General features: G+C 40.0%; 1 protein-coding gene across 3 annotated transcripts in view; it reads left to right on the plus strand.

Annotated features, from left to right (window-relative positions):
- ABCB7 (ATP binding cassette subfamily B member 7) overlaps nucleotides 1–20,281 on the plus strand; it is a 39,088-nt gene extending 18,807 nt beyond the window's left edge. For 2 of the 3 annotated variants that reach the window (XM_057400536.1, XM_057400546.1), the window contains 12 exons: nucleotides 4,139–4,271; nucleotides 4,711–4,979; nucleotides 6,425–6,513; nucleotides 6,597–6,684; nucleotides 7,616–7,790; nucleotides 9,146–9,303; nucleotides 9,842–10,005; nucleotides 10,169–10,298; nucleotides 10,709–10,880; nucleotides 15,133–15,236; nucleotides 16,768–16,875; nucleotides 19,221–20,281. In XM_057400536.1, coding sequence (XP_057256519.1) covers nucleotides 4,139–4,271; nucleotides 4,711–4,979; nucleotides 6,425–6,513; nucleotides 6,597–6,684; nucleotides 7,616–7,790; nucleotides 9,146–9,303; nucleotides 9,842–10,005; nucleotides 10,169–10,298; nucleotides 10,709–10,880; nucleotides 15,133–15,236; nucleotides 16,768–16,875; nucleotides 19,221–19,439 — 1,809 coding nt within the window. In that variant the 3' untranslated portion in view covers nucleotides 19,440–20,281. The remainder of the gene's footprint in view (nucleotides 1–4,138; nucleotides 4,272–4,710; nucleotides 4,980–6,424; nucleotides 6,514–6,596; nucleotides 6,685–7,615; nucleotides 7,791–9,145; nucleotides 9,304–9,841; nucleotides 10,006–10,168; nucleotides 10,299–10,708; nucleotides 10,881–15,132; nucleotides 15,237–16,767; nucleotides 16,876–19,220) is intronic. The other variant, XM_057400555.1, reaches the window with a different exon arrangement.
- Nucleotides 20,282–21,168: the final 887 nt, after the last annotated feature.

The raw sequence follows: 21,168 nt of genomic DNA on the forward strand, positions 1-21,168 counted from the left end.
TGTTCACAGCCTGCTCAGGTCCTACATAGCTGTTTTTTCTTTCTCCACATTCCCTCTCCCAGCTTTTGTCTTCTCTACTGCTGTATGTATGGTAAATGCTGCTTTACTTTTCTGTTTCTTCTTTTTTCTTCCTGTGGCACAAGAAGAAAAAGTGCTTGGGCTTCTGAGAAGCTGGATTAAACACATGAATATGACAAAATCACTTGTCACCTCTGTCAGCCTGTAATGATTTTTTGGCCTCTTGGTCACAGACCATGCATGTGTTATTCATGAGCCAGAGAAATCTTTCAGACTCTCTGCATTTCTACTGACTGCTAATCCTCTAAGTTTTAGGAGAAGAAATTGGTTGGCAAGGGAGGCAAGGCACAAGTGTTGTGTTGCAAATTTAGCCTGTGAGCAGAGATAACGATATCTATCTGATCAGTTAAGAACATCTCAGAGTGGGAGCCCTTTTTTATGGGCTCAGATGGAGTTAGATAATTACAGTAAACCTTTAGAAACTGCTAGTGGAAAAAGTACATTTCAGGTCATCATTAAATGTGGAGAAGGCATGAAGCCAGATGCTTCTTCCCTCTTCTGGACCACATTTTGTAGCTTCTTTAGCAGTTTTACCTCTGCCAGTGGTGGAGCTTTCCATTTGTTTTCACAAATGGAGTTGTGGAATGTGTACATTTATATTGGTCCAGAGATAAATTCAGTCGTCTTCATGTCAACGTTCCTCATTGAATTATTGGCAGAAGAAGAGCTCAGTGTAGACCAATTTTATCTTGTTGGGGCTCAGCCTGTCACCAATTCATCATCTTTATTATCAACAAGAAATACTGGGAAGAGCGCAGTGAAAGATAAGACTGTGTGCCATAAACATAGTGTAGTCCCACAAGGGAATAGAGATGATGCACTGTCAGTTTAAAACAGTGCAGTCATTTAAAAAAATGTTTAAACTCCTTTAAGCATGATGCATTATAGTCTAACATGCTGTTAAATGTGGGCAATTGACTTGGGATGACTTCTTGGGTGCGTATTTGCTTTCCAATAAATTCAGGCAAGGATAAGCTGTGAATTCACTATTATAAATAGAAAATGTACAAATTTATGTTTCAAGGGTCTTTTTAATGGCAAGTATCAAGCTTTTGGGCATTAGGAAGAGGAGGGAAACGTATATGTTGCATAAGACAATTGTTTTGCATGGTGGCTTTTCATCGTGTACTTAGGTGTGCTTAAAGCTTTTTGTTCTCTGACAGCAAATCCAGGCTGCTGCAGAGGTAGCTGTAAGTGTATGTAAAAGGCTGCGATTTTGTTTCCATTCCTGTGAACGTGATTTCATTGACTTAACAAATTGAGTAGCAAAGGCCTGTTTCTAATAATGGCCTCTCATCTCTCTGGCTATAAACTTTGTAAGATTAACTTCTTCTTTTTGTTAATATTAAATTACTGGAAAGCAGATTGCTAATGAAATGCAATATTGTGCTGCCTTGTTCTTATTCAAGCTTTACCCTCCAGGAGTCAGAACAACTATAACCTGAGACCAGGCTTTAAATTTCATTTAAAACTCTATTGGGTAGAATTATGTTGATGTAAAAGAAGACATTTCTGCAAAACTGGTTAAATTAATTGCAAGTGGAGAGCTGCATCTTAAAGAATACATCTCTCTTCTTTAAATGGACTTTAAAATCTATGTGTAGTTCTATTTCTGAACTACCTGTAGTGTAGCATGGTCTGCTGAGGAGTAAAACCCCTGCAGAGGGATTTGTGAGAACCTGCAGCAAATCAAGACAATCTGCATGACAATACTGTGATTTTCTACTGAGTAGCGTCTCCCAGGAAAACCTGCACTGTGTCATGTTGGTCACCACCCTAACACACGTGCTTAGTGTATTTGTCTTTATTAAGAACAAAATGCCACCCCAAAATTGAATTTCAGTAACTCTGAAGGGAAAGCAGAGGGGCTTTGATTGTACTGGAGAAGGAAGGGAGTTGAATTTTGCTATTGTAAAGATTCAGAATCTCTGTTAATGCATGCTCAGTTCCTTGTGGGGCTTTATGCTTAAGGTTTAAGCATGTAATGGCAGTAACCTGTTTGTCTGCTGTGTATAATTGAAGTTATCAAACATTATTGTGTACTGCTGCTTTGATGGTGTTTGTTGGCTTTCTGCAGATAATGCTAACCGCAGGTCTTTTTTTCTTAATGGAGATTTCCACAGTTCCAATCTATTAAAAGGGAGCTGTTGCTGAACGGCTCAGGCTTGCACTGGAGAAATGTCAGAAGGATGTAGTTGAAGTAGGACCTGATCTTTCAGCTGTTCTCCTTTTTCCAGTCACAAACCAGTAATGATCTTGCCTAGATGCTCTCAGATCTCATCTGGCTTCTCTCGGGAGCTGTCTAGATTATGCTGTGCTGAAAATTCGGTAGTATTTGGTTGGGGTTTTTTCCTGCTTAGTTATTTCACAGGGGAGATGCTGAAAGGAAGAGGAGAAACTGGATTGCTTCCTCATTCGTATTTAAGACTTTTGCCTAAAACTGTTTAAATGTAACATTTTAAAATAATTATAATTACATATTAATTATTTAACTGTAATTGAAGGAAGTATTGTCAAAACCCCAGTTTCTCCTCTTGGTGAATGAAGTCTTCCACTACTTACAGTAATTTGTAACACTGGGAGTATCTGATACTGGTATAGTTGTTATCCTTGCTAAAAGCCTGTCTTCCAGCTTGAATTTGGACTGAAGTTATGAAAGACTTTACACGCTTCTTGCTTGAGACCTAGTTTTATCCCATTAATTTGCAGTTCTTTCACTGGGCTTTCAGCTCTGACAGATGTCCCTAAATACAATCAGGATCTAAGTGGGTATACAAAACATTTGGTGGAGAGAGCTGAAATATCTGTGTCAATCTGGTTTGGTTTTTTGTTTCTTCTCATGTGAAATAATTTGCCATCTACCCATAATTTTTTCCCCAAATACTGAGAAAAACCCTCAACTTGAAGCAAAGTGAGCTCACTGTGAAGTATTTTAACATCTGCCATGGTACAGGATTGTAGATCTTAACGTACTTGTTCAGCTGCTAGAAGCCTGGAATACTCTATGTTGATATCTTCATTGTCAAAAGCTGTTTGAATTAATTCTATTAATTAGATGACATTTGATGTTAATTTTTTTTCTTGTTGGTACAAATGAGGGATCTAACAATGGAGCATTAACAAGACTTAAGAATTGTGTGTTTTCTGGAAGGTTTTTAGTATTTTCTCATGCTGCAATTGTGCAAGTCCTGAAGTTGGTCTGTTTACCTCTAGCCAGCTTGGTTTTTTTGCATGTAGGCGATACCTCACTGTTAACAAGAGGTGCATTTGGGGTTTGGTGCTCTTCAAAATCATCCAGTGATGTATGACATGTCCAGGTTGTAGTTAGGACTTGGGTGTTTTGTTTGAAGGCTCATGTTGAAGTGGTTTGTAGTGTCTTGTTGACTATATGGTCTGCATGGAAAGTCGTCCGTGCTGCTCTGCTAAATGCTAGGGTTAATATAAAGTTAATATTTATAGTGATGTTGCAAATGGAAAGCATTATGGAAATATTAAAGTAGTATTAACAGTCAGAAGAGACAAAGGATAGGTTAACTTCTTTTCTTGGGCTTCACTAGAGCTTTGGTTTAATACATCCATTAATACGTGTTTAGTTCAATACATAATCTTGGTTGACCCAGTGTTAGCAATATGAGGGTGAGTTACTTCTTTTGTAGTAGTAGTTGTTCTTCATAGTGAATATTGTCAGCATCGCCAAGAGCAACCTGTAATGGCAGTGTAATTTAGGAGCACGGTGTGTGTGTCTGCTGTTTGATTCCTTTCCAGTCTTGCCATTGCTGTACTGAGTGCTCAGCCTCAGTTTAAGTGCCTTTGCAGTGTACGATTTCTTTAGGATAAAAATTGATATTTAAAGGAACCCATGAGAGAGACAAACTAACCCCGCAGTCCCGGGAGTAAAGACTTAATAGGAGAGCATTGTGCTTGAAATCAGGAGCCATCTCACCTGCACTAAGTGGTTAAGAACTAAATATAACAGTAGAGCAATTTCAGAAAAAACAGCCATGTTCCATAGATAGATGCTTTAATGCATATGGACTAATTGGTGTTCTTATGCTTTTAGGCCATGAATATATTGGTTCCCTTCATGTTTAAGTATGCAGTAGACAGCCTCAACCAGGTATCTGGCAACATCCTCAATCTCAGCGATGCACCAAGTACAGTGGCAACTGTGGCAACTGCTGTTCTCATTGGCTGTAAGTGGTATTCCCAAATCCATTAATAAGTGTTAACGTTCTTCATTAAGGGAATGGGACAGCAGAGCTTTTGGACTATGCACTGCTAAGCACCTGGGATGGTTATTTCATAGTGACTCCATGTGTTGCTGTCCATTTCCAATGTTCTGTGACCTTGCTTTTGGTATTCTAATTAAAATATGAAATAATGCTTATAGAAATGATTCTTGATTATAAATCCTGCCCTTTCATATAACCAGCTGCAAAAGAAGCTGATTCAAAATCTGTGCAATGGTTTATAAATGAAAAATAACATAAAGGTTTGGACCAGTTAAGTATAAATTACCTTTGAACTAAAAATGTTGAAAATATGTAAGGAATGAGCTTAATGTAATTTCATGCATGAAGGGAGCTTGGAAATATAACTATTTTAATTTCATAAACTTTTCATCGTTTTTAGATGGTATCTCAAGAGCTGGAGCAGCGCTATTTAATGAAGCTAGAAATGCAGTATTTGGGAAGGTAGCTCAGAATTCAATCAGGAGGATAGCAAAGAATGTGTTTTTGCACCTTCATAACCTGGATTTGGCCTTCCATCTAAGTAGGCAAACCGGAGCTCTGTCAAAAACCATCGACAGAGGAACAAGAGGCATCAGTTTTGTTCTTAGTGCTTTAGTATTTAATCTGGGACCTACAATGTTTGAAGTGGCACTAGTCAGTGGAATTCTGGTAAGTGTGTTTATTCCTGATTTGGAATTGTCTCATTTAGGAGTAATACATTGGTTTTCTTTTACCAAAGCCTACTGAGCATTAACAATTGCTTTTACAAGGTGGTTGTGAAAGCAACTGTTGTAAAGGAGAGCAATCCTAATTTTCAAATACTGGTTACTTTAAATCTGAGGAAGCAGAAATAATTGTCCAGGAATCATAGAATAGTTGGGGTTGGAAAGGACCTTAAGATCATCCAGTTCCAACCCCCTTGCCATGGGCAGGGACACCTCACACTAAACCATGGCACCCAAGGCTCTCTTCAACCTGTCCTTGAACGCTGCCAGGGATGGAGTATTCACAACTTCCTTGGGCAAGCCATTCCAGTGCCTCACCACCCTCACAGTAACGAATTTCTTCCTTATATCCAATCTAAACTTCCCCTGTTTAAGTTCGAACCCATTACCCCTTGTCCTGTCACTACAGTCCCTAATGAAGAGTCCCCCCCAGCATCCCTATAGCCCCCCTTCAGATACTGGAAGGCTGCTCTGAGGTCTCCACGCAGCCTTCTCTTCTTCAGGCTGAACAGCCCCAACTTTCTCAGCTTATCTTCATGCAGAATGCTGTGCCTTAGCGTGTTGAGGCTAGACGAGGGAGTGATTATTGGCTCTCTTCTGAGTGCTGCTCTTCCCTTATCCAGAACTTAAAAGTGAAAATTTTCTTTTGGAAAATAGGCTGCTTCTTGCAGGTTTTAAGCTCAATTTTAACCTTTTCTTTTGTAAATTGCACTTACTGTCTTTGAAATCAGGATCTTTGGGTATTTGCAGGCTAAAATATAAATATGTAGCTTAGACTAAATTAAAAGCAAGAATCTTGTTTTGTTTATCCCCGTTCTTTTTAGAAGGACTTAATCAAATTTGAATGTAAAAGATGAGTTAAAACCCTTGTTGGTATTGGGTTTAATTTTATAACCTTTGGAAGTTACAACTCAAGCTGGCTGTGAGCCAGCCTGCGATGGTGCTTTAATTCTTCTTATGGCTTTTCTCTCCCAATGTACCCTGAAGCAGAGAAAACGCTTCATCAGTTGGTTTGCAAGGCCATTTACTTCTTTCCCAGTCTTCAGCTTGCTTTCAAAATCCACCCAAAAAGCATGGAAACAAATACTTATTTGTGATAACAACGCAAGCATCAGCAGCATTTATGTTTTATAATGGCAAAAATAACTTTCAAGTGTCATAACATGTTAGCTCTTGGTTATCTCCTCCAGCCTTTTTATCTATACCCTTCTCCTTGCTGCTTTCCTTTTGAGTTTATACCTGTATTTATTTTAAGCTGTCCAGAGCAGGGAGTGTGTTAGGAGGGACCTTCAGAGTCCTTGTCTTGTGTTAAGCTGTTAGAGTTTTGATACAACAGTGAAGTTTTGAAAATGAATATAACTTCTTGTTTGTTTCTTTTACTTATTCCAGTATTACAAATGTGGTGCAGAGTTTGCTTTAGTGACTCTGGGGACACTAGGAGCCTATGCAGCATTCACGATAGGGATTACTCAGTGGAGGTAAGGCCTGCCCTCAGATTCATCAGGGTACTTGGTGTTGCCTCAGCCTGAGCTCTTCACTATATTAAGCCTTCATTTTGCAGGACTAAGTTTCGAATAGAAATGAACAAAGCAGATAATGACGCCGGTAATGCTGCGATTGACTCGCTACTGAATTATGAGACTGTGAAGGTAAGACCAGTCTTTACTGCCAGGCCCTTTGGCTTTCTTCTGTCAGCCTAAGGAAAGTGAGCCATAAGATTCATCTTTTGTAGGGCTGCATACTGGGAGCAATAGCATATTTTGAAAAACATTGTTCATTGGAAGAACACTACATGATATTGACGGGGTAGCATGAAAGTCATTGGTGGGGCTTGGAAAAACCTATTTGCTAGTAAGAGTGAGAAGTTTCTTTCATTACTGAATCACCTTGACCAAGAGTCTTCCTGTGGAAAGTTGTCTTCTGAATGTTGGCCTGCAGCATACTGTCTTCTCAAAAGCCTGTGTACTGTTTTCATTACCTGTTGTGGTTTGCAGCACTCCATTGCAATGTTCACATTAAAGAGCAGGTCTATGAGTTCTTGTACTGCTACTGTTAAAAAATCCCGTGGGCCACTTTGAAGTTGTCCTGGGTAATGCTTATTTTATGCTACTTTTAATTGGAGAGCTGAAACTGGGATGATAAACAGTGGCATCAACTGTGAAGAAGGACTCAGAAGTAGCTTTTGTGTGATAAGTACTGTTCTAGTCAAAGTAACAAGGATATTCTAGCACAGAGGCAGTAACTTGCTCTTCTTTTTAGTATCTAATGGAATAGGTGGTGTTTGGCTTTGGCATTAATGAGGTAGAAGTTCTGCAAGACAGACACCCAGTGTTATCAGAATGAGTATGGTAGGGATCTCTAATGTCTGCTTTCCCAGAGCAGAAAGTGCTGGGGTTTGCTCATGTGTTTTGTTTTCACACACTAATCTGCTATCTCTTTTTCTCTTTAGCTATTAGAAGTCTTGAAGAGGGGTTGTGTGTATATCTCTGCATGTAGCATGTTTATGCTAAAGTGTATAACTAAGTATACAGTCTGGTATGTTTGAGACTGTCACAGTTGTTATTTTTGTGTATATCATAGTATTTCAATAATGAAAAATACGAAGCCCAACGGTATGATGAGTTCTTGATGAGATATGAGAATGCCTCCTTGAAGACTACCTCCACTTTGGCTCTCCTCAACTTTGGACAGAGTGCTATATTTAGCATTGGCTTGACGGCCATCATGGTGCTTGCCAGCCAGGGCATTGTTGCAGGTAACTCATCTGTCTGTAAGCTAAAAATGACCCTCTTTTACCTTTAATTCAGTCATGATAGAGGTGTTAATTAACGTATGGTTGATGTGATAGTTCATTTTGAGAGGTTTTGCTTGTGAATTTGGGGTATTTCTGCTGCTTGTCATAAAATTTTGGGAAGTTTCTGTTGAAGGGTTCTGAAAGACACTTATGTAAATACAAATACTGCTGTGGAGCTTCTATAAAGATCCTTTCTTTTTACCCTCCTTCTTTCCCGTGTTGGCAAGAATCAGAACTTTTCCCCAGTGTGTAATGCATATACCCATGTGCTTTGTCTCCAGTAGTTTTATTACTGGTGTCCTTCACTTTCCTTAGAATAATAAGGTCACATTATTAAAACAATTGCGTCTGTATGTTAGTGTTGCATATGTACTTATCTAATTTACTGCATGAAGTAAAGCCTGCTTGTTTAGCAAGACAGTGCAAGCTTCAAATCCAGTAGATGAATGCAGCATTGGGATAAGGCTTAGCTAAAGCAAGGTGATTTTAGAGTAAAAATAATGATGCTTTGAACACTGTTGGCATTGAGATCTGTTTGAAGGGTAGACCTTTATATCATGTTGCCTTTCTTGCATCTGCTTTGGTCTTTCAAGAGACGCCAGGACAGGGAAGAGTTACGCCATGAATGGATAAGTCAGTAGGTGCAGTTTATGGCTGTCCTTAATAAAATTTAGAATAGCCTTCAAGCAGGATGGTGGAAATACAGCTTTAAATTATCTTTCAGGACCTGTTTCAGCTGAACTGACCCTGCACTTACCTTTAGCCAGTGTGTCATCCTGAGTTTTCCTTTCATCAGTGTATTTGATTTGAAGCTGCCTGGAGGTTCTCACTATATGTTTTAGCAGCTCTGTTGTGTGTAGTATGCAGGTCCTCTCTTGATCATGACAAATTCTGTCATTTGGATTTGTCTGTAATTGTACTTCAGATTCTTCCCCCGTTCTTGCTGTCATGTAGCAGTTCCTCCCATTCTCACTTATTTAGGCCCCTTTATGTTTCTCTGTGGAATTGACAACTTTCCAATCTGATGTTTTCCATGAATTTCCTGCTATGCTGCCTGTCTAATTTTTGAGATGCTATTACATCTTTTAAGTGAAATCCACACAAGCATTGCCCGTCATTTGGGGCACCTTTCTATGTAAAATCTGATCTTCTGGGAATGCATTTGGTTTGCTATTTAAACATCTGAGTTTAGAAATGGGATAAAAGAAACCAGACTTGATTGACTTGATTATATATATATTTTTTAATCTTTCGGTGCTTCCTAACAAGACAACCCTTTAAGTCTCCTTATTCTCTCACATCCGTTTTGTCTTAAGGCAGCCTTTCTGTTGGAGATCTAGTAATGGTGAATGGATTGCTGTTCCAGCTTTCTCTTCCCCTAAACTTCCTGGGAACAGTATACAGAGAGACAAGACAAGCACTTATAGATATGAATACCTTGTTTACACTTCTCAGTGTAGATACCAAAATTAAAGTAAGTAGTAGCTTATTTTCCTAAAGTATCTGGGTATTTAATAGGGCTGTTTTCTGGCAATGCCATCATTTCACCCTGCTTCTTACTTTCCAGATTTAATTTCTATTCAAGCTGTTGTGTAAGGATGCTGCTCTGCCTCCTCTTTAAGTGCTGTTAGTGCAATAGCAGCTGCTTTTTTCTTGCAGAGCCTTTAGTGACAGCAAAAGTTGCTTCACAAAAGCTGTGTTTGCATTGAGATCTCTTTTATCTAAGTATTCATGCCTGGTGCTAGATGATTTATTTATAATTAATGATGCTGAGTTTATTACTGCAAAAGAAGTTACGAAGCAGAGCGTTTAAGCAGAAATTTTTACCTCCTTTGGGGCAAAGGAGGAACAAACCCGTTGCACTCATGTGGTGGATTGTAATTATTTTCAGCCTATCCAAGCTGGAGTGTCTGTTTGGCTTTCTCCTGAGCTAGGAAATGGACTGTTCGGCTTGTTGAACTGCTTGAGATGCTTTCTGGGCAGCATATAAAGTGGCACTCTTCTTTTCATAGGACAAAGAGCTGGCTCCACCCCTGCAGATCACACCACAGACTGCTGCCATCACCTTTGATAATGTGCATTTTGAATACCTTGAGGGACAGAAAGTCCTTGCTGGAGTGTCTTTTGAAGTCCCTGCAGGAAAGAAAGTGGCCATTGTAGGAGGTAGTGGGTCAGGGTGGGTAAATGGACTAAATATGCCAATCAGTGCAGCATTTTGTTTTTCAATGTGTTGCTTCTTGTGTTTTGCTTTTTATCATGTTTGTGACATCAGTTCTGATTGGAGATAGTAAATGACAAACTAGGAGTGTAACGTAAGCTTCAATTCTTTTGAATTTCAGGAAAAGCACAATCGTGAGATTATTGTTTCGTTTCTATGAACCTCAGAAAGGAAATATTTATGTTGCTGGACAGAACATACAAGATATCAGTTTGGAAAGTCTCAGAAAGGCAATAGGAGTCGTACCTCAGGTATACCATGGGTCATTCTCCCCAGATAGTCCATTGAAGTAGTAAATATCAGTATCCTGACACTGTGGTTCAATGAAGACCAAGTCTAATGCAGTGGTAATGTCTAGTTCCTTTGAAAGTCATCATGTTTCATGAGAAACTGCCTCCAGCTTTAAGAGATCTAGCTTTATAGTAGATTACCATCTATAATGAGTTAGCAAAGTGGTAAAATCATGCAGAACATGGATATATTTAGGACACAAAATGTATTAATCCCAATATTGGGAAAAGAAATTTCCCCAAATACTTTCACCTTCACGCTTTTTGCAGAAATCTGAGCTATTCTGTATTGTTTTCTTTCATGGATTGGGGATAGTTTTTAACCTATTGTTCATGGTTTCTTGTTTAAAATATCCTTTCCATATGTGTAGGATGCTGTTCTCTTCCATAATACTATCTACTACAATTTGCTCTATGGCAATATCGGTGCAACACCAGAAGAAGTGTATGCAGCAGCAAAGCTGGCAGGAATCCACGATGCAATTCTTCGAATGCCAAATGGTTACAACACTCAGGTTGGGGAACGAGGACTCAAGCTCTCAGGTATGTTCTTCAGTGCACAAGGTCTGTGTATCCCTTTTGCAAATACCTCCAAGTTCAATCCATATTTTACTCCTCAGTCATGGAATCATAGAATCAGGTTGGGAAAGGCCTTTAAGATCAAGTCCATCTATTACCCCAGGACTGCCAAGTCCACCACTAAGCCATGTCACTAAGCGACAATCAGACTTGCTTACTTACATTATAACGTAGTTGCAAGGCTAAATACTAATGCAAAGATTTGTAGTTTAAGCCAACTGTAGTCTACAAGATATTTAAAAGAGTGTATTTTCAAGAGGTAGCATTAAATGAGTTGATGTGTGAGCATACCTCTAAGTAAAAATGATCTTTCTTGTAAGCTGCTTGGGTAGTGGAATGCATGTGACTAGAATTGGGAACTTTGTGTATGTGTGCTTTGCATGTAGGATGCAATAAGCCATCTCCTGTTGTCTTGTTTTGAAAAAGCAAAGCATGTTACAGTTTTACTTAAAATTGCTAGCCCATATGTGCAGCGGTGGGGCACAGCTTTTGATACAGGTTTGGTATCTTTTTCTAATACAGTCTTAAAAGTGTTTGGGCAAGTGAATTTTGACAAGGTAGGTAGCATAATACTGAGTATGCAGAGTAGCAGGAGAAACAGCAGTACATGTGCAGTTTGAACTACAGCTCTGCAGTGGCTTTCTACACTCCTGAATACAAGGCCTTACTGTCTGGTGAACTCTAAATATGCGTGGCAGAGCGTAATGTTCTTCCACTCTGACTCTGTGCACAAGACACCATTTATTGATAGACCAAAGAACAGTCCAGTTATTTTTGTTTGCATGAAGGGTGGAGCAGTGGAGGGCAGACTGCTCTATAACACTGGGAATGAGCTATGGCCCTACAGGAGAGAGAAACTTAACCTCAGTGAGTCTGGAAACTTCAGGGTACTGAGGTTGCTTCAGAATGGTGCTGAGGTGTGTGGCTCTTCAGGGCATGTGGGGCTGGTGGGGGTCCAGAGGCACAGGAATGCAGCGTGTTCAGGCAGAAATGCTGCCTGTTGCAGGCAGCAAGCCATGTGTTGTGTTTCTTGCTGCGAAGATGCTGAAGTCGTAAGTCCTGGTCTCTTTGAAACAGAGGATCAGAGGTCACATTCTGCACCCAGAATGTATGTGAAAGGGAAAGCATGCACATTTGCAAAAGGGGAATACAGAGAGGGTTGAAAGGGAGATAAAATATGCGAAGCACAAATCTGGGTGAGTAGAAGATTCAAGATAGGTACTGGCAGAACTGCAGAGAACTGTGATAATGATGAAAGATTTCTCTTGTGCTGCCTGTCTCCCCAGACTAGTAATTTCTAGAAAGAGGATTTGACTAACAATAGGTTTGAAATGTTTTGGCATTTATATAGAAGCACAGAATGATTTGGGTTGGAGGGGATCTTGTAAAGATCATTTAGACCAACCTTCCTGCTGTTAGCAGAGGCATCTTTCACTAGACCAGGTTACTGAAAGCCTTAGTCTTATGTTGAGGTTTAGATTTGATTTTAGGAAAAATTTCTTCGCTAAAAGGCTTATCAAGCATTGGAACAGGCTGCCCAGAGGAGTGGTGGAGACACTGTCTTTGGAGGTATTTAAAACACATGTAGATGCGGCACTTGAGGACGTGGTTTAGTGGTGGACTTGGCAGCGCTGGGTTGATGGTTGGACTCGATCTTAAAGGTCCTTTCCAATCTAAATCATTCCGTGGTTCTATGTCCAATTCTGAATCTGGAGAAGTGTGTTCAGGCATGTTGGTGTTTCCTTCTGACCTTGAACGAGCCCTTTACTGAAACTGGGGTATGCCTTTACTCCATCCTTGGTTTTGTGCTACCACTGTGATGGTCATAAGCACCAGTCTAACAGTGCTTTAACAGAAGTGGCATTTGGAAAGTGAAGTGTGTTCTTTTCATCTTTTTTATTTAAACAAAAAGAGTCTGTAAAATCTTCCTCAGGAGAAAGGCGCTGGATTTGTGAGGTGATAAAAAAAGAGCTCAGAGTGGGCGTCTGCCATTGAAGTAGCAGCTTCAGTTCCCTATTTTCAACAAATTATACGAGTATTGGCAAACAATAGTAATAAACAAGCTTCAGTGATGTTTACAGGTAGGGGACAGGAATCAGGAGCTAATGCTCTTGGAAACGTCTGCTGATCCCTGACTTGATCTTAAATGCAGCTGCGTGCTCAGCTCTTAGGGAGTTTGATTCTCTGCTCCTGCTTGCGGGTGCCAGTGTGTGGCTTTGGGTTGAGATGCAGAGCCAGTGTGTCCACTGTATCCCATGTGCATTTGTTAAATCAGTATTTTCATTGATAAGAGAGTTGTAATGGCCAGAAGTGGCTTGGTTATTTCATGGGTTGGAAATGTCAGAGGCATATTTCTGAGTTCCTTCAGTAGCTCTGTAAAAATATAGCATCTGTTACTTGGAATCTGAATAATGGAATGGCTTCCTAAATTGTTCTAAAGTGTAGATTAGATTAATTTCTGAATCTGTTTAAGATTTAAGTTGGGTGAGGCTTCTTGTACCTCTCCTCTAAGAAAAAGTTAAAGTCCTGATTCTCTTTGTCTATTTTAGATAATATTTTGTGGGAGAAGTAGGGGGATGGAGAGCTCTGTGAATTTAAGTGGCCCTCTTTAAAATCCAGGCATTTTACATGGGGGGGGGGGGGGGGGAAGGTTTTGGGGACCACTACCATGGGTGTCTGTGTGAAAGGCACAGTTGCAGTTAATGTGGTTCTTGGATGTGTTAACAGTGGTGGTGATGTGTAGGGCCAATAAAGGCTGCAGTCTTAATCTGGGCTCCTGGTTCTGTGAGTAGATAAATCTGTTGGGTGCAGCAAGTGAGTGTCTTAAGTAAATTGGATTCTTCCTGTATGCAAGAATTTGGTATGTTATGGATTCCTTTCCTCCAATAAATTAACAGTTTACCTCTGTGAGGGTTGGCATTGTGAAACTATGTTAGAAGTGCTGTCTTGATACTTTAGAAGTGCTGGATTTGTTTTTATAGTTGGCAAGAACCTTAATGCAAACAAGACTCTCTCATGGTAGTACAGCAGCATGGATAACAGGCTCAGTATCTCAGTTTCCATCCCCTAGTGTGGTTTCTCTTGCTTGTGTGGTACAAAAATAGGCATAAAGAAGCCTTAGTTGCAGTGAGAACTCTACCAATTTAAATGGTGAAGTGAGCATTTAGTGCAGTTCTTACTGGTTTCAGTGACTACTTAATCAAGAGTAAATAATGAAATCCAAGTTGTTTTGTCCTTTTCAAGTAGAATCCATTTCAGTGCTTTGTAATACAAAGCTGTAACAGCCCCAGCCCTGACTGTGTAAATGGAAGGGTTAACATGCTGCTGTCCTGAATATGAGTGGGGAAGAACATGAAACAAATCAATATGCTACAAATACAAGGAAAGACCTTGGATTTAGTTACTGTAATATGTCTTTCAAACATGGGTATTGTCAAACTGAGTTTTGAACATGCTTTAAAGGCGAGAAAGGGAGAATATATTAAAATAGACTGAGTAAATTGTACAATTCTAATTGCTACTGTGTTCTGCCAAAGTTTAAAATTTGAGCTGAAGCATTATCATCAGCCTTTTAAATGGTTTATTAAAGCATGTTCTCTCCTGATAGGAATGGAACATTAACAAGAATGTAATGGTATTAAATGGAATGTTTTGAAGTCTTGAATAAAACAATGGAGGACAAGAGCACCAATGTGAAATGTTTGCATTGCATACCAAATGGTTAGCAGGTTTTAGTTCTCAAATGCACATTTTCCTGACTGTAAAAGTTGTCCTAAGTTATTCTTGAGTAGATGTTGGCTGTGAGAATTGTGAAGGGAGGAAACTACTCTGAAACTTGGTCACATCAGAAGCCAACAGGCATAATGAAGGCAGGTTTCAGCACCATTTTAATTGTGTTCTTTGATTAAGTTTGCTGATTAAAGCTGTTGGGGATGCTTTGAATCTGGGCCATTATGGAGTGAAAAGTTAGATGAATTTCAAGGAGAGACCTGAAAGGATCTCTAAAAGGATAAGCAATCTTGAGTCACTTTGGATTTACCAGAGAGCAGGAACTTGTCTGATAATTCATGTAACATGTAAAGACCTTTGTCAGTAGCAACTATGATGTATATTTAAAAAAAAAAAAGAGCCACCCCTAAAACCAGTCCTGTCTGCTGATGAATTGAGAATATCATGGTTGTAACTTTATCTTTTTCTCCCTTTTCCCCCCATTCAGGAGGAGAAAAGCAAAGAGTTGCAATTGCTCGAGCAATGTTAAAGGAGCCATTTATTCTTCTCTATGATGAAGCCACATCATCTTTAGATTCAATTACAGAAGAGGTAAATGGGGATATAAAAATACAAAACTTAAGTGGTATAATGATGGTTGATTCTGATTCTTTTTCCTTGTTCCTTTCCTCCCAGAAAGAAATCTCTTTTTGCCACATTGCTATCATGTGTTTTCCTGGTATTATTATTAAGAGATTCTATGTCTAAGCCGGTTTCCTAAAGGCTAGAGCAGAGATACTGAGTCTGTCTATCTTTAGACATAATGAAGAATATCAACCCTGGGTATATTTTCTGCTGTACTTTCTGGAGGTCCCAGTCACTCTTAAACAATTATCTTTTGAAGCTGTTGCGAGTACTTCAGGTGGCCATGAAGTGTGAAGCTCTCCAGTCCACTGCTGGATGTTTAGGTGACATCTAGCAGTCATTAAAAATGTCTTACAAATAATCATGACATAATGCAGAGCAGAAAGCCTCTTGTTTGTTGTGCAGCATCTTTCCGAGCTGTAAATCAGGTAGGTGGGATCTGCAGTGCTGGTATTAATTTGTATTCCTTTCACAGGAAGGGCTGTGAAACAGCAGAGTGTTGTGACACAGATGTCGTGACACGACCACAGTAACTGCATCAAGCTTCATAAATACATCTCTGCTTAAGCACAAAAGCTCTCAGCACCAGCAGCAATTTCACAAACTAATGTCATCAAAAACTAGAGCTAGAGCTATGTTTGTGTTCACTTATGCAGATTATTGAGCAAATTTATTGACCTGTAATCACTAAATTACCTTCCTTTTCCAGATAGAAAACAATCAGGGTACACACCATACATCTGTATAGTGCAGCGCTCAGACATAGTACAGCTTCCTCATTGGGCCAGAAATGTTCATAACACAATCCTACAGAAAGCTGCTTGGATTCTTCCTCTCTTTTGTTTTGCTGTATGTATTGCAAGAATCACAAGCAAAGCTGAAACTTTCACAGCAGAACTGAGCTTTAAAGACAGCAAATGAAACGAGTCCTTCCCACAGAAGTATGTCTGGTAACGGGAATGTTTTCAGACAAAGGCAAGTGTTTTTCAGGAAGAATGAAGTGGACAGTTATTGTAGTGAGGGTACAAATTCCCAACTAGTGCTGCTTTCACCTGAATACAGTTGAGGAAGGTGGAAGCTGTGGATAGGTAATTCTCAGGATTGCTTTAACTACATGCTCCATATTGACATGATATTGAGAGGGGTTTTTTTCTTTAACTTTCATTGATTTGAAAGTATTATTATTTGTCACATGCTTTTACTGCTGTTTGTGTTGCTTTTGAGCGTGGCTGCATAGGGAAGTTTTTCCTGCAGTCACGTAACACTTCTCTTCCTTTGTCCCTTGGGATATGTGTGGTTTTCTGCAAATACTCAGAGCCACAGATAGTTCGTGCTTGGGACTCTCTTGTAGGTACTCGTAGCTGTTTCTTACTGTGAAGCTGCAGCAGCCCTGGAGATGTTTCTCAAACCTTACTTACAGCAACTTGTGTATTTCCAGACAAGGTTTTGTTTCCCACCCAGGAGTGTGTCAGAGTTTGTCTCTCTTTGAATCTTGCAGAATATTCTCAGTGCCATGAGGGACATGGTGAAGCACCGAACATCAGTTTTCATCGCTCACAGGTTGTCAACAGTAGTTGATGCAGATGAAATCATTGTGCTGGATCAGGTGAGGTGATCACCCTGGGATCTGTTGTCTTCACGTAACGGCAGTGTTTGGTTTAGAGAGTCTGTGTGTCCATTTAGAAACATTATACTCCCACCAAGCCCCAAAGTTCGTTCTTTGGGAATGAACCAAATCGGAGAATTCTAAAAGCCCAAGCTTTGCTTTTTGTGTATTTACAATCAAAGTTTATCAGTTGGATGTGTGATTCTTGTATGTTTTATTTTCACTTCATTTGCATAGTTCATTTAATTACATGTTCTTTGGATGGATGATTACAAATTCCACTTGATGTTCTGGGACTGGCTTAATGTTGCATATATTTTAAATCTCATTTATTACATGCTTCTCTCAGATTAGGTTTCCTGATGTGTTCCCCCAATTTACACTTTATTCTCAGGACTCATTGAGTGTCTATTTTTCACATACATCCATTTTTTTTTCTTTCAGTGGAAGGAGAGAGGACTGCATGTTCTGTTTCCATGCAGATTAAACTGTTGTTCAGTCTAATGATGTTATAAATCTGATCATCATTCTCTATTGTACCTGTAGAAAAGTGTGGTTATTCCCTCTCTGTATGCTTCTCTTGTAAGGAAAACAAAAAGTTTCAACATTTGATTTACTAATATCACTGTGCAGCTGTTATCTCATAGTCAGCTTGTCCTAAATTCGTTTTGTTCTCTTACCCATATCTGGCTATAGATTTAAAATAAACACATGTCTTTATTCTAACTTCATAGTTACTCTTTTAACTGATAATGCTGAAAATACAGCGCTCTAATCTGCTGGTAATGGATGTTAAATATATCTCTGCATTCACTTTTTTCAGGTGCTATTTATATGCTTGTGATCATAGGTGTATTTAGTGACTAAAATATGCATCTCTAAAAGAAAATAAATTATTCCTACACTACATTAAATGATTTCATGGGGAATTGGAACAAAGCCTTATGAAATGGTGGCATTCATGACTATCTTTGCCATACAAATCTCAGCTTCCTATGACTCTCAAAGAATAATTCACTTGTACTGCTCTGTGGAGTTTTCTTTCGTTTGGATCACGTTTCCTAAGGTGTATCCTTTATGGAACTGCACGTTAAAGCATCTTGCAAGTGTTTTTTAACATGTTACGAGGCAATCTGCGGCTTTTTGTTTTCGAGGCAAGTTTTCACAGCTTACTGCGAGTGTGTTTTGTGTTAGAGTGTAGCTGTTACATTAAAAATAAAAGCACAACCTCAAACTGTAAACCAGTTAGGGTGCTCGCTTTCATGACTGGTGTCAGTATAATGAAGATTGTGAACGAGTCAGGCAGCGTGGTGCATCACTTGCGGTGCCCGACTGCTTCAGGTGGCATCTTCTCAGCAGAAGGTTGCCTCTTGTCATCCCAGCTTGATTGATGAGTGCTGCGTTAACAACCAGATAAATGAGGCTCAGCAGTGGAGATGAGACAAGATGATTGTGGCTGGTTTTCCTTAGCAATGGGAATAGGGCATCATCATTTCAGCACCTTTTGCCTAGGTAAAATCAGGATAATTCTTGAGTGAGTAAACATTGTATTAATGGTCTTTTGTATGATTGTTCAAGACTCATTGAAGAAAAAAGAGACCATAATTCAAAGCCTAGGCTCTACTACAGTGAACTCTGGAAATTAACCACTGAAAGTTTAAGATACATTTTGCAGTTAGGCTGGTCAAGTGTGTGCTTGCTCAGATTCCACCAGCACGACTAGGAATAGAAGTGACAAGACCCAGTTTTTTTCCCAGCGTGTTCATCAGCAGCTGTCACAAGGAGGTAGATTTAATTGTAGATCCGAATTTAGTTCTAATATAAAATCCATGTAGCTGTCTGTATAATGCTGTCTTTTCCCAAAAGAAATAACAGCTGGAGAAGGAGTGCATTGTTTTCATTTGAGGTTGCTGAATGTAAAATGTGTATCTCACAGTAAAAAGATGAGTCTGTTTTTTTGAAGAGTGGTGGTGTTTTGCTGTCTGTAGGATTTGAGTTCTCCTCCCCAACTCTTCCTTCCCATCTCCACAGTGATAGGCAATACATCATCTTTGCTCTTGAGAACAGCACAGATGAACCGAGCTGCTCACTCAGTTTTCATAATGGCAGTGACACCAGTTACTGAGCACCCATCTAAAACCACAATTTACACTAATGGTTTTTAGGATTTGATTTTAAATGTGTTTTGCTTAATCTAGTACAAATCCCTCCCTGTGTGCTCTTTTAGCTTCTTCGTGTGTATTTGTTATCGAGCAAAGACAAATACGTTTGGTTTGGGTGACAAGCATTTACATTCCTACGGATCTGTTAATATTGATTGCTGACTTACTCCTCTTCTTTTACAGGGTAAAGTTGTGGAACGTGGTAGACACACAGACCTCCTTGCAAGTCCTAACAATCTCTACCATGAAATGTGGCACACACAGAGCAGCAAAGTACTCAATAGTCATAACCATCCGAACTGGGAAGAGAGGAATAATCGTATATCCAAAGAGGAGGAAAGGAAGAAACTAGAGGAAGAGATCACCAATAGTGTGAAAGGCTGTGGAAACTGTTCATGCTAAGTATGATCTCGGCTTAATCTTGTCTAAGAGGTTAAGGATGCACAAGATGACAGTGAAGCTCTTGTTTTTAAGTCAGCGTTCAAAAACTCCCTGGGTTTTACAGTTTTTGGGTTTTTACAGTTTCTCAGAGGGACATAATTTCAACCAAAAGAGTTCTATTTTTTCATCTTTAGGAATCTCTGATATTCAGTGGCATCTGCAGGAGGTGAGCTGCTTCAAAAACTTCAGACTTCTCAGCTAAGAGTGTAATTTATGGCAGGTTTTAGGCATTGGTAAACTCTCCTGGCAGGTGCTTGAGGTGGATTATTAAACTGTAAACAGATTTGTCCTCAATTTACATTATTTCTCATCATTAATGGTTGATAAATGTCACAATTTTAATTGAGCTAATTTGAACTCATTTGCTAGAGAGGAAAATGCAATATAAATTCTTCAGTGGTATTTTGGTTTAAAATGTTCTTCCTTGTAAAGAATAAGAAAAGCCCCACAAAATATCAGGGGCTTCTAGTAGCAATAAATACTGGAATTAGCCATCTCACCCTTCAAAAACACCTTTCATACTGGGCTATCAGACCATGCATTGGGATTACTCTAAGAGAGAACTAACAGAGCTGTCAGGAATCTGCAAGTGACAGAGTATTTTGTGACTTCACAGAAAACCACCACCATGTTGTATGTGAATATGAAGAATTGGAAGCTGCCCTTAAATTAAAGAGTTTGAAATCAAAGATTCTGTACCCTCAGCATCTGCTGTAGTAGTCAAAGCAGAATTCAGTCCCTTTTCTATTTCAGTCGTGGTCCTGGGGCGCAATTAAGATTCAATAAAGACTTCCATAAATTTCTATTATGTCATTAATGTATGAGAAAATGACCTTGATAATGGTAAAAGCATTGCTGTAATAATCTCCTCATGTCAATAGTCAAAACCTCTTCAGTGGCAAGAAACCTCAGTCTTTGTGATTTGCAGGACACTGCAGGTGTATTGGGTTTGTGTGGCAAGGTTTTGGTAGCCAGGGGCCTATAGGGGTGGCTTCTATGAGAAGCTGCCAAAAGCTTCCCCTTGTCTGGGGGAGCCAGTGCCAGATGGCTCCAAGGTGGACTCGCTGGCCATGGCTGAGCCCATCGGGAACAATGGTAGCACCTCTGGGGTAACATATTTAGGAAGGCGGGGGGGGAACACTTGTGCAACAGCAGCAGCAGGCAGAAGAGAGGAGTGAGACTGTGAAAGAGCCCTGCAGACCTCGAGGTCAGTGCAGGAGGTGCTCCAGGCGCCAGAGCAGTGATTCCCCTGCAGCCTGTGGTGCGGCCCGTGGTGAGGCAGGCTGTGTCCCTGCAGCCCATGGAGGTGCACAGTGGAGCAGATATCCCCCTGCAGCCCATGGAGGACCCCAAGCTGGAGCAGGAGGATGCCTGAAGGAGGCTGTGACCCCATGGGAAGTCTGTGCTGGAGCAGGTTTGCTGCAGGACTTGTGACCCCACAGGGGATTCGCACTGGAGACATTTGATTCTGAAGGATGCACCCCGTGGAGGGGACCCACACTGGAGCAGCTTGTGAGAAGGACTCGCATTGGAGAAGTTCCTGAACTGTATCCCATGGGAAAGACCCCATGCTGGAGCCGGGGGAAGGAGCAGCAGAGACGACATGTGATGGATGAACTGACCTAAACTCCTATTCCTTGTCCCCCTGTGTCACTCAAGGAGGAGGTAGAGAAACTGGGAGTGAGGTGGA

This window comes from Pezoporus wallicus, unplaced genomic scaffold (assembly GCF_028554395.1).
Source record: "Pezoporus wallicus isolate ANWC-B61680 ecotype Strahan unplaced genomic scaffold, APGP_CSIRO_Pwel_v1 contig_8803, whole genome shotgun sequence".
NCBI classification, from domain to species: domain Eukaryota; kingdom Metazoa; phylum Chordata; class Aves; order Psittaciformes; family Psittacidae; genus Pezoporus; species Pezoporus wallicus.